This window comes from Lagenorhynchus albirostris, unplaced genomic scaffold (assembly GCF_949774975.1).
Source record: "Lagenorhynchus albirostris unplaced genomic scaffold, mLagAlb1.1 scaffold_431, whole genome shotgun sequence".
Classification (NCBI taxonomy): Eukaryota; Metazoa; Chordata; class Mammalia; order Artiodactyla; family Delphinidae; genus Lagenorhynchus; species Lagenorhynchus albirostris.
Window position 1 is genome coordinate 18,000 of NW_026783516.1, and position 13,514 is coordinate 31,513.

Here is a 13,514-nt window from a genome sequence, read left to right on the forward strand (position 1 = left end):
AACGGGTGTGACTCCATATGTGGTCCCTGCTGTCTTTGTCCATAACGATTGTTGCTGAGTTGGAGTTGTTCACTGACCGCTGTGCTCTTTCCCCCCCAATCTCCTTTCAGAGTGTACACAGTTCAGTTCCTCTCCTGAATTCCAAGGATCCTATAGATAGAGTCATCGAGTTTATTCCCACAAAGACTCCATATGATCCTCGCTGGATGCTGGCAGGCCGTCCCCACCCAAGTATGTACACATTTGAGGGTCTGTGGCACCCTGGCCCTCAAACTTCCAGTCTTCCTTTCAATCACTAACCAATTCCTGCACAATAGTATATGACAAAGAAAACAAAGCCACTGAAGTACCTGGAAATGAGGGAAATCTGAAAAACAGCTCTCTGAAGAAAAAAGTGGAAAATCCTTCAAGAACAAATGAAAAATGAATGAAATCAGCCATTGAGTCATAAGCACTGGAGTCATTAATACATTTCTTTTCTGTTATTAGAGCACTTATTGTTTAATGGGCTCAAAGACTTTAAAACAGTTAAATATAAGCCATAAAGTCATAGAATTACAGGACCAGAATCTTTGACCATCTAGTCTCTATAAACAGAGATTGATCAGATAAGTTTTGGAAAAGGTCTTTGAGACCCTTCACTATAGAGTGTGACTGCACTCTTCCCAGCAAGCTGTTGCTGGGCACCCACCCTGCATGCGCCCTTCTTCTCATATGATTTTGGTAATAGTATTGATCTGTGCCTTAGTTATTAATGTAAGGTTGCTTTGTAAGATGATTTATTCATGAAGAGACTGTGCAGAACTTTTAATGTGATAACTGTATCGAGTAAGAACAAGCCCTCCCTCCATGTTTGTCTAATATATCCCTCTGTCTTGGGGCTGATTTTACCAAACTTAAAAAACAAAAAGAGGGGAAAAAAGAGGCAACTCCACATAAGGCAAATGTACATTCTTGTTTGTCTGTCCATTTGGCGATTTTAACAAACCTTATTTAGTGGGAAGTTCTTTTGTGAAGCCCCAAACCCCCCTGCTACATTTTGAATCTATTTTTTTTAGGCTTTTTGAGAAAGTGTTTGTTCTTTTTTCCATGTTTGTTGCAACTATTTCCTCCCAAAAAGGCTATATCTAAAAGAAGAATGGAATGCAGAAGATAATTCCTTAAACTTAAGAGTCATTGTGATTTTGTTGAAAGAGAAAGAAGTCTTCATAAGGAAGACTTAATACACCTTTGTGGGCACCCACTAAGCCACGTGGGCCTGTAAAGCACTTCCATATACACTATCTTATTTGGACTTACTACTGCTCAGAGATAAGAAGAGATGACCGTTTTACAGGCTCAGAGAAGTTAAGTGATTTGGGCAAGGTCTCACAGCTAATACGTAGGAGTTGTGCTTAATCTGAAGCCTAACTCTAGATAGTGTAAAAAAATCACCAGAGGAGGGCTGACTTTAATTTAAAATGTTACCTGTTGTCTTCAATGCCTTTTCTTGTTCATCTTAATAAAGCTAAATACTTTTTCTTACATCACCAGAAAAATCACCATAGTAATCTTTTTCCCTACCTCTCATTTTTATACCAAGATTTATAATAAGAACTATGAACCTAAGATACCTGTCAGCCTTAAAATACAGGACTTTTCTGGCAGAATTCAGAACAAGACTTAGCGAGTGTTCTCCTGGGAATTACGGGATGCCACGTTAGCTGGCTTCTAAGTTCTGCATCTGAATTGAACATGACCTGCTCTTCTTTGAGGAGGCCCAGTAAAGCCCACCTGCAATGGCCATCGCCCACCAATGACTCCCCTCTGTCAGTCAACATATAAGACAGGAGGGGTTTGAAAGAAAAACAATTTCCATTTTGAAATGAATTCTGTGGTTCCAAATCATTACTACTGAAGTAAGAACCGTCAAATGATCCAAGCATATAAAGTTAGAATTTCAATATCCTGATGTACTTAGAAGTTTGGTTTAGAACCTTTATCAAAATTTGAGCCCTCTTTCATGGGGTGAACAGGTATGTGTGTGTGTGTGTGTGTGTGTGTGTGTGTGTGTGTGTGTGTGTAGATGGGCATTATCCTGGCTATTATTAATGAGATCCACAGAATAAAATGAATTTGTGATAAACTAAGTTTTCTGCGTTTTGGATAATATTTTTTCATCGACTCCCTAGTAATTCATCCTGCTGTCTCTTGTGCAGCTAACACTCGCTCCCAAATCGAGTGACTTCAGATTTTAATTTAGTGGAAGCGTTAAAGAAAGCAGATGATTCCCTGTGATAAGTTAAAGCAGATATCTCCTAGGTGAAAAGTTAAAGTCATTTATTAGAGGAGATAGTGCCGTGATATTCTTCAAACTGATGCCCAACACGAGACCAGAATCTAAACGATCGGCTTTGGGCTCATGATAGAGAGATAATTTTGAAATGGATGATCACATTTTACACTGGGGCCATAGAGGCAAGGAATGTAGAACACAGTAATTACAAGTTGAGTCTTGATAAAACACTCTCCATCCTGTTTAAGTCAGCAGAGGTTAGCTTGCTCGGATCTCCACTTTTAATTGGTTTTGGGCTTGAGTTTTTAGGGGGCGGAGGGCCATGTTCAAATTAGAAGACTCGCTGAGAAACTATGAGCCGAGAGGGCAGCCAGGAAACAGTTATTTGCAGAAGCTTTTATGGGGCCTTGGTCAAACATGGATACCTGTGGAACAGAAGTTATCTTAAACTAAGATGTTGAAAGTTTGTGTGTCTTGCCAGTGAAGGAAATTCTATGCACAAAGGAGGTTAATGACATTAAGTGTGTTCATCTGAACCATTATATTTTTGATTCCTATCAAGAGTATACAGGCATGGCCCTTTCTTGTAGTAAGATTATACTTTCTGAGCAGTAAATAAAGCGGATGTATCTTGTTGCTTTTCTAGCAGAGAAGCTGAGTCCCTTTTCTTTTCCTCAAATTTGGGTCCTCCTCTGATCATTAATACTTACCATTTGGCTGTCTTAAGCTTTCCATGAAAAGAAAATCATTGGAATCAAACAAAATTGTAAGCTAAGTTTTAAAATAGAAATACACTTCTTGAAAACATCTTTAATGACTTGGCTGCCTTTTGACAAATGTTTGTGGTGTTTTGAAAAAAGCCAGGTTATTTATTTAAAAGACGCAAACTCTCTCTGCTAGCTGAACCCCATCGTTTAACAATAAATGATGCTTTTGCTGATGAATGATTCTTTTTATTCAGACTAGCAAATGAAATAGGAGAGGAGGTCTGAAGGCAGATGAACATTCAGGGGCCTAATGTTTCCATCTATTATAATACGTTTAAAAACAAATAACCCCCCAAATCCAACCGCCAATTTGCCAATTCCAGTGTATTTTGAATGAATTGACCATTTTAATTTTCTGTTTTCTTTCTTTCCCTTCTGTAGCCCAGAAAGGTCAGTGGTTGAGTGGATTTTTTGACTATGGCTCTTTCTCAGAGATCATGCAGCCCTGGGCACAGACTGTGGCAGTTGGCAGAGCCAGGTAAGCGCTCTTTTGTTTTGGAAGCTCTTTTTCCTCCCAACTAAAAACAAGAAAAGAAAGGGCTGTATAGGTTTTTACCAATAACGTTCTCTTTGTCTAAACTTTCTCAGCATACTGGATTATAGTCATGCCCAAGGCAGCATAACTGGAGCACTGGTTCCCAGTGGTCATTTAGCATGTCACTCTAATGATGCGTTTAATCTGAAGTCTGGTTTTGGCAACACTTCCTTTTCATAATACCGAAAGAAAAGCTCTCTGGGGCTGTACAGCCCAACCACAATAGCCATAGCTATCCCCCACTCTATCCCCCAAAGACCATTTTCTTTCAGGAGTAGATGGCCAGTGAATCAGACTCATCTACTTCTCTCTGTAACCCACCCAAAAGATCTGTGTAACCGGAAGAAGTTCCTTCATGGCATTGAGATTATTCAAGTAACAAATGCACTGTACTGGCTTATCATCAGATTTGAATTAAAAAAAAAAAAAAATTTACCTGAAAGAGGAGTGGGTCAAATAAGCTGGAATAGGTTGCAGGGATACCTCTAGTTTTCAAGGGGGAAATTGAAGTTTCTATTAAATTTTAATACCCACTCTAAGAAGTGCTTCACTCAACAGCGAGCTCTGCTCGAAATAATCTGCCAGGCTCGCCGTAACGAGCACCGCCGAGGCTGATCTTAATCTGGCTCTGCACCTCGGAGACTCGCCGCCCCGGGGACCCACGTCTGGAGCTCACCTTCCTCTCAGGGACAATCAGGTTTCCTTATCCTTGTGAAAAGTGGCACCTGCCCAAGATTCTCAAACATGCCACACTGGGTTGAGATTTAGATTCCAGCCTCAAAAATAATTCTAGGCTTTGTGGTGCTCTCCGTCCAGCAGGTCAGCACGCCTTGTGCTGCCAGTGACCAGGAGCCATCAGATGGCAAATCCCACCAGGCGGGATCTTTCACTGGGGCTCTGAGTAAGACTCAGCCTGGAGTCTGCCCGGACCGAGACTCCCAGGGACCAGCTCCCATCTTCTCCGGCCTCCCAGGCTTCTGCCGCACCGCAGGCTTCCGAGTCCCAGCGAGGGGTTATTCTTTGTGCCTGGCAGAACTCCCACTGGGGAGGAGCCCCCCACTCAGGACCTACTGGTTTGTTAGTCTTCACAGGGCACTACAAGCAACTTTTTTGAGACTGTGTCTCTTATCCATTCTGCTTCAGTTTTCCCGTCCTTAAAAAACATGACCGAGAAAGCCAGACCTTTGTTAAGGTCTTTAAGATCCTCCCATGAGAAACAGGAGAATAATGCTTTACACTTATGATTGGAAGAACAGGACTGTTCTGTGAGCAAGTTCAGTCAAGCTTGGCTTTGGTTAGCTCTGCCGTTGTTTATTGCGGCACTCACTCTGACTTCTTTCTTTCTTTCCATCTGATGAGTCCTGGGCTTCTTACTCCAAACACATACACATGGTCACAAGTATATAAAGCACAAATGGAGCTAGCTTCTTTCAAAAGCAATGGCACTTCGCGAAATAAATATAAATGTATTCTTCTGGGATTGTTACTGTAAGTGCTGCCAAAACTCATCTTTGGTATGTATGTTTGGAATATGTGTGCTATTGGCTGTAAATTGTCTTTTATTATTCCATGGCACCTTGTCCAGGGACACACTATAAAACAAGATGCAGCATCTTCATGTGCTAGCCTGATAAAATTTATATGTAGTATAATAGAAAACAGAAGTTGTTCTGAGCTGTTTTCAAGTTCAATAAATAACTGTAATACTCGGATAAAGATGTTCTTTATTAGGTCACGTGGGCCCTAATATATAAGTTATAAGTTACCGATTTAGGGTGGCTTTTGCAATTACAAGTTTCCAGTTGGATTGTTAATCATTGTGAACAGAAATATTTCTAAACCCTCCTGTGTACCTTCTGCTCGTTGTCTGATTGTCTAGAGAGCTTTTGATTCTGATTCAGTGCAGGCAAGTGACAAGGGGGTGGGTGGTCCCCCTCAGGCCCCTGTCAGGCCTCTTGTGATGACAAGGATCCATTTCCAGTAGCCACTATAACAACCAAAGACCATCCTTCATGGAAAAGTTTGTTATGGAGATGCTGTGGGGAATGAGAGACTATAACCCGTTCCGGCCCCAACCCCAAGGAATGCAGCTGAGAAGGTAAAGACTGAATCACATTTTCCAGAGTGAGGACTCACCCTGTACCTTGCAGGCTCGCTCACACTCACTTTCTCGATCTCCTCCTGACTTTTACTAGGAAATCTTTATGAGGACCAAGTGTGGGAGGGTATCATGGAGTACAGATGCAGAGGCTTTGAGCTCCTGAACAGTTTTTTAAATTAACAGAGCTTGGAGATTAAATTTATCCTTCCAGTATAGATCACCTGTTCAACCAAGATGACTTCTGAAGGTTAACCCTGTCCCGTTGCTCTTTTCCAACGGAAGAGAAAGTTAAGGGCTTGTTCAACCACCTCCCTACACTTGGCACACGTTTTTCATCATCCCCGTAACACACCTGCATACTCCCCATCCACACGCCCAATGGTAAGACCTACTGTACCCTCAGATCTTACCAGGAACCACGTTATCAATACTCCACAGAAAACTACAGGTCTGTTCCAGCAATGAAGTTTCAGGTTCCTACTGCCTTTCAGACTGTTTCCCTTCATCTTCACCAAAGACATGCTGTAGGGTGAACTGAGAAATTTCACTTGGGAACCACAGTGATGGTGTGTGTGTGTTCATTTGTGTGTGTGTACAAGATCTCCCACACGTACTAGGCTGTTGAGTCTAAATGCAGAGGCTCCCCTGGTACCACCCTTGGTTTGAATTTATCCTGTGGTGGAGAATAGGAGTGATCCTGAGGGCAGAATCAGTTACCAGTTATGATTTACCAATCATATTTGGTAAATATGCAATTTCCCTCCATATTTACCAAATTTACCATTTTTACCAAATCTGTAGAGTAACATTTTACCCCCAGAAAAGTCAGATTTCCCCCTGACCCTATATTTGTTTCCACATCCCCCTCCATTAATGTTTTGATGTAGGATTGGAAAATAAATGACTAGCTGTAACGTAGACATACATTGGGTTCTTACGAGGCTCATTTTTTATCAGGCTAGGAGGAATACCCGTGGGAGTAGTTGCCGTGGAAACCCGAACTGTGGAACTAAGTATCCCAGCTGATCCTGCAAACCTGGATTCTGAAGCCAAGGTAGGTCACCTCAAGTACCCTGAGCGCCATGCTTGGAGCTGTGTTTCCGCCTCTGCAGAGCCGTGGATATATTGGGAGCATTGCAAACCACCAATTTTAGAGGAAAGGGCAGCCAGCAGCCTTTAATGATTTCAGACCATCACGAGCTCACTTTTAAGATGACTCGAAATGGACCGCAAGCTAAATTCTGCCTGAAAAATTAAATGGGCCTTTACAGTGGTCTTGTTGTTGCTAGAAAACAGTCTTCTTTTGTTGGGTATGTGGTCTTCTAGAAAGGCAGCTGAGATGATGCTGAGGGCCCACTGGTCCTGGTTGTCCAAGCACTCGTGGAAGAGCTCCTACTGGAATTAATAAGGAAGTCTGCCCCGACACCAAATGTGAAAGCCACAGCCCATCCTTTCTTTTTCTTTTTTTCTTTTTGGCTGCGTTGGGTCTTCGTTGCTGCATGCAGGCTTTTCTCTAGTTGCAGGGTGCGGGCTTCTCCTTGCGGTGGCTTCTCTTGTTGCGGAGCACGGACTCTAGGCGCGTGGGCTTCAGTAGTTGTGGCATGCTGGCTCCAGTAGCTGTGGCTCGTGGGCTCTAGAGCGTAGGCTCAATAGTTGTGGCGCACGGGCTTAGTTGCTCTGCGGCATGTGGGATCCTCCCAGACCAGGGCTCGAACCTGTGTCCCCTGCACTGGCAGGCGGATTCTTAACCACTGTGCCACCAGGGAAGTCCCATCCTTTTCAAAAGGGTGGATTAAGTCTTCACAGCCTGACAAAGGGTCAGGGAGATGAGAGGAGCTTATGCATCAGGGCTACCTCAAGCACCGCTGACTAAGCACAATACAGGGAAGCTGTACCAGGCACAGAGGTGAGAGCACGTGGAGACTCTGACCAGGGGGCTTGCTTGGAGCTGTGTGGTCGAGTCACTTAAAGTTGCCCTGGGAAGCCTGGAAGGAGGATGCCTCAGGCTGCATCCTTCCTTTGGAAGCAGTAAGGTTCCCCCCTTTGGACTAAGGAGGGGTGGGTGGTGGAATCAAGACTTAGGAAGAGGAGTATTTAACAAAGTCAAAGAGCCAGGATCCTTTCTTCTTTTTTATTTCAAGGATGATCTTGATGAACAACAACTTTGGTTTGGTTTGATTTTGAGTTTTTCACAGTAATACTTTATTCTCCCAGGAGAGATTCCCCTTCAAACTGTGTTGTTAATTGTGTCTTCTTTGGCTTTTCCTAATAGATAATCCAGCAGGCTGGCCAGGTTTGGTTCCCGGATTCTGCGTTTAAGACCTATCAGGCTATCAAGGACTTCAACCGTGAAGGGCTGCCTCTGATGGTCTTTGCCAACTGGAGAGGCTTCTCTGGTGGGATGAAAGGTAATTGGCCTGGCCCTGGGCTGCAGGGGCCTCACTGATTCCCTTGAACACTGCAGCGGGGGGAGGAAGGGTTTATGCTGGGTTTATATGAGTGTCCTGATAGCACATCGCCTAGGTTTTGGGGCGATCATGCTCCCTCTGAGATATCTTCTGAGTTGTAACTTGAATGGGAAGATTCGATTTTTACAATTCCATACAAAATTTCAGAGCTATCTAGGCGTTATGTAGGTGGACTGCTGATTTAGCTTTCACAGCCTAGTGCTGGACTGTTCTGATGGTCCTGGGGAAATACAATTGTCCTAGTCTCTGTCCCTCTTTTCTGGGCATACTCTTTGTTGGTGTTCGTCTTTAATGCTCTATGATGACCAAGACAGATACTGAAATTAGCTGTCACCAGAAGAAAACGAACAAATTCTATACCGGAGGCTTTCCCTTTGTGGCGGTTCGTGACATGTTTGATTTTCCAACAACAGCCCTGGGCCTGTGGTTCCAGCATGTTAGACCGTTATTGTAAAGGCTCTGCCCAGTGCCAGTCGCTGAGAACCCTCCGTGTGAATGGTTCAGGGAAACACCCACTACCTCTCAAGGGTTGTGAAGCTTTCTCCCCAATGGCCAGAGATTCGTGGCCAGGCGGAGGCCAGAGACCACGTGCCGGGAGGGGATGAGTATGCTGATAAGTGTCAACTTCATTCCTCAGGGAAAACCCTAGAATGGATTAGGGGAATAGACGGAGGGAGGAGTTGGTACTGCTGGAGTGAAAGGAGTGATCAGAGGACATGTAAAATGTGAAAGAATGAACTCTCAGTAAGGCACCCAGAAGTAGCTTGGGGCAGGAGCATCTCTAGCTTTGAGGGAGGAAAAGCTTGGGGAAGTTACCCTTTTATAGGTTATCAGCTGTGCGTGGAGAGAGGTTAGAGCCTCATGCCAGCAACTTTCCCTTACCTGGCTAAGAAAACCCCTGCCTGTAAGGCCAGCCTCCCTGCCCAAATGTAGGTGAGTAGGCGCTTGTTTTTGTTTTAGCTGAAAAGGTCCCCTTTGTCTATATTTACTGGACAGCTACCACATTTTGCACTTTCTCTGGGGAGACGTGGACTGTACATGCAAATTAGGGGTTGTATACTTTCCTAAGCTATTCCAGCTGAATTACTTTTTGACCAAGATAATAAATCAGTGGAAATACCATGAGATATTGAGAGTATAGGTTAAATAAGTCAATCCTACACATTTTTATTGAGTTCCTATGTGCAAGGAGCTATGCTAGCTAGCTACTTCACAGAAAACAAAAATAAGTCAGAAAAGAGTCTTGAAGCCTGAAGGAGTCAAGAAGAATGTCTTGTGCAGAAAGTTAGACCCATAATGTATAAAGTATAAACAAAATACCACAGTGTTTCTACCAGACGTAAAATAGCTAGCTAGTGGGAAGCAACCGCATAGCACAGGGAGATCAGCTCAGTGCTTTGTGATCACCTAGAGGGGTGGGATAGGGAGGGTGGGAGGGAGGGAGACGCAAGAGGGAAGAGATATGGGAACATATGTGTATGTATAACTGATTCACTTTGTTATAAGGCAGAAACTAACACACCATTGTAAAGCAATTATACTCCAATAAGGATGTAAAAAAAAAAATAATAATAACCACAGTGTTCAAAGGAGGATGATATTGTATGGGGGCGGGGGAGGGGGTGGCTGAAATCCCTTTCATTTATGTATATGAGATGCATTTAGCATCAGATTTCACTCGATCCCAGATTCCCTGGCTGTAAGATTTACATTGACTTGGGAGAGAAGGCAATGCTATGACTCCTCAGTTACCTCTCTTCTGGGGAGCCATTGAGAATTCACGCATCCTGACATTACTTAGGAGACGTCAGCCTGGCTACTTTGTCCTAACGAATTTAGAGCTCAAAAGTTTGCGATGTGCCGCTTGTAGGGGAAGCTTTAATTCTGCGACGTATTTTGGCTCAGGCCCAGATTGGCTGCCCGCCCTATAGCCATAAGAGCATCAACAATTCAGATTCATTGGGCTCTTTTCACCAGAAACTGCACTAACCATTTTACATGCATTATCTTACATAATCATCACAACAAGCACCTCTAAGGGGCAAGTTATATTATTATCCACAATTTGCATAAATTGAGACTTAGGTTAAGTAAATTTCCCAAGATCATTTAGCTAAAAAATGAGAACACAGACCTGTCTTACTTCCTGTAGCACAATTTAGAGCCTAGGGCCAGAACCAGATCTACTAGAATATCCCAAGAATAGAATATCTAGGTTCCTGAGAAAGTAATTATCCACCTACCGCCCCTCTGCTTTGGGGTTATTGTGACAGGAAACTGCAAGAACTCAGAAATGAGTTATGGGTTTTTAATTGTAAAATATACGTAATATTTATTCTATTAACCATTTGTAAGTGTACAGTTCATCAGCATTAAATACATTCACAGTGTTGTGTAACCATCACTACTGTCTGTACCCAAAACTTTTTCATCATCCTCGACATAAAGTCTATACCCGTTAAATAGTAACTCCCCACCCCCACCCCCGTCCCTAATCAAAAACGAGTTGTTGGCCTGATGTGGAGCAGGACCAGCTCTGTTTTCTGAATTTTGGTGCTGCTGCTGCATCCGTTTACACGTCACTTAAGACAGATAAGCTTTGGGGAAGATGGAGATCAGTGTGAAAGTAGGAGGGGAGGAACACCCCCCTTTCATAGTTACATGCAGGCCAGGATGTTTTCTATGTATTATCTCATGTAAAGGGACCAAAGCTGAGAGTCATTCCATATCCCTTGGGGAGATGTTTGCAGTTTTGGTTTCAATACTGACTGGGGATTATGCAGGGAGGGAAAATAAACAATTATGCCATCCCTGAGTGCACACAAACACACAGCCAGGAGCCGACTGCACTGTGGGTAAAATGACTCCAAAATTGTGTGTACTGAGTAGGAAAAGATTAGAGACAGCTCTTGCTATGCTGAAAATTGACATTAGTGGAGGGGGGGAAAATAACCTCTTTACTAGTCGGCCTAGGAGGTCTAATTCAAGCAGTAAAAATATAAATAAATAAATAAAAGCACGTCAAGATGGTATTGGTGCTTTTTTTCCAATGAGCTCTATCTGGCCGGAAGGCTATTCAGCATAATGCAAAATTAAATTATAAAAACTGGCTGAATATTTAGATGGAAGAGCCATTTGGAAGCAGTTTATTTAGACGAACCGGCAATGACCCACAACAGGGAGACATCAAGCATGAAATTTACTAGAAATTAGCACCAGGGTCCCAGCCTCAGCATGAATAGCTTGATAGGATGCAAATCCCAGTGATATTAAGCTGCCTTGCTGCTGGTGCTACAGGGTCACTCTCAGTTGGCTTTTCATGTTATACTTATTATTTTTTCCTGGGACAGGTTATAAATAACAATAAAAAACATTTATTGAAAACTTTAACTGGAATGAAAGTCTATTATAAAGTCTCTGATTACTTGGATGTTGAAATGCAGTGTCAGCCGGACATAATGAACTCATGAGAGACATTATGTGTATGCAGCTTGTGTATGCCTGATGTCTACCTTCAGCTTCTAACAGATAATCTCGCCTCAAGCCAATAAGATCTGTTCCAGTTTTGAGAGAGCAGAGCACTGTGGAAACACCCTACCGCCCTGCTCCCTTGTTTGGTACGTGCGGCTGCTGTGGTGTATCCCTGTTGTGTAACAATGAAGGCTCCAGGCAGGGTTGGCACCTGGGTGCTAAGAACAGGCTGGAAAGGCTATGTGCTCACCGTTCATGCAGATGTGCTTTGCTCAGAACGCTTAGAAAGCTGCAGGCTCCCCCCTCTCTGAGGTGGAACCTTTCAGTATTTTCCATTCCCATCGCATTTCTCAGGGCCTGAGAATTGACAGTCAGCATATGCATAGCTTTACAGTTCCCTAGACTGATGTCTAGCCTAAACCCTTGGGGATCCCCCTTCCCCTGCTGCTCTTGGCTATGCTTTTGCTCTGTCTCTTAAATATGAAGGGATTTCAAACAAATGTATGTCAGATTGTTGCCAAGCGCTTCAACCTGCCTTTCAGGAACGTGTGGTCTGGGGCAGCTGTGAATCAGTACAAGCATGTCGATTGTAGAATTTGTGTTTGTTTATATTTCAATAGCCTTTGTTGCCTTTGGAGTGTTTTGATGATTCGGATAGTGGGGTGTTGATGTTCCAGGTTAGGTGGAGGCGTCTTTTTCAAGTCCCAAGCTTGTCAGCTTCAATGAAGCTTGATGCCCCTTTTCTACTCACAGTCTTGGGGCCTGAAGCTAATTGTTCGGCGGTCGGATCCATGCCCTTCACAGAGCTGCTAGTGTAAGTTCTGATATCTCTGAACATACCAAAAATCCAGGCAACATTTAGAAATACTCATTTATTTAAGTCTCTTTTCTGGCTTCTGTTTTACTGAGCCCTTGTATCAGATGCTGGAAGGCAGATTACTTCAGCCTCCTGCGCTTTCCTCGCCTTAAGAGGGATGGGTTAAGAATGTGGACTTAAGAGACAAAGAGATCTGGGTTCAAAGTCTCAACTCTGCCACTTACTCACTTAAGCCTCAGTTTACTCACCTGTCACTTGGGTATGAGAAAAAGAAGAGTTTTCTGATGATTAAATGATTTACGTGTGTGTGTGTGTGTGTGTGTGTGTGTGTGTGTGTGTGTGTGTATGTATATGTAATCATGCTCCCTCGTATACAGTAAGCTGACCATGAAGATGAAAAGAGGGACCAAAGTCCATTTCACAAAACTAAAATGCACACATACTCAACTTTATCCCAAACAATTTGCTTATACTATGAAATTAAGTTTTGTTTTGTTTTAATTAAATACATGGAAGTACATTTTTAATAAAGTCCTCTCCGTTTTTGGGAGCTGAGTCTGTTCATCATAGTACAGAGCTGGATTTTGATGTAGACCTGTCTTTAACAAACACAAGTGAGTGAAGAGGCTGGAAACGCTGTCATTTACCTCTTAACTTACTTTTCTTTCACATAGGATGACTTTTTGGGTGCCATTTGCTGTTGTTTCACTTTCTCCTTTTATCTCCACCTCCTATTTCTTCTCCACGCATGATACGGTTGAGAGCCACTCCTTCCTGTTACTCATTCTGAGACTGTACTCTTGGCAGCACTGAAAAATGTACTGCTAATTACACAATTATTTTATTATGTCGCACTGGTTGAAATATCCACTAAAGAATTAATTTAGTTAAAATAATTTGAACTGAGCAATTATTTTCATAACCACGGAATTAGCGTAAAGCGCTTAACGTCCTTTATTCCCTGCTCTTCATACAGCAGTTGTGTAATTAGCAGTAAATTTTTTTGGTCTTTGCTTTCCTCCCAAAGGAATAAATGTCTTTGTTCTGATCATATATACAGAGTGTGTGACCATTCACATT

The 13,514-nt window shown here is 42.9% G+C and overlaps 1 protein-coding gene across 1 annotated transcript in view; it reads left to right on the top strand.

Annotated features, from left to right (window-relative positions):
* Positions 1-12,431, top strand: part of LOC132514350 (acetyl-CoA carboxylase 1-like) — a gene marked incomplete at its 3' end in the record, with an annotated part of 30,424 nt that extends 17,993 nt beyond the window's left edge. The window contains exons 4-8 of the mRNA XM_060138967.1: positions 111-231; positions 3,424-3,520; positions 6,636-6,732; positions 7,951-8,086; positions 12,371-12,431. Coding sequence (XP_059994950.1) covers positions 111-231; positions 3,424-3,520; positions 6,636-6,732; positions 7,951-8,086; positions 12,371-12,431 — 512 coding nt within the window. The remainder of the gene's footprint in view (positions 1-110; positions 232-3,423; positions 3,521-6,635; positions 6,733-7,950; positions 8,087-12,370) is intronic.
* Positions 12,432-13,514: the final 1,083 nt, after the last annotated feature.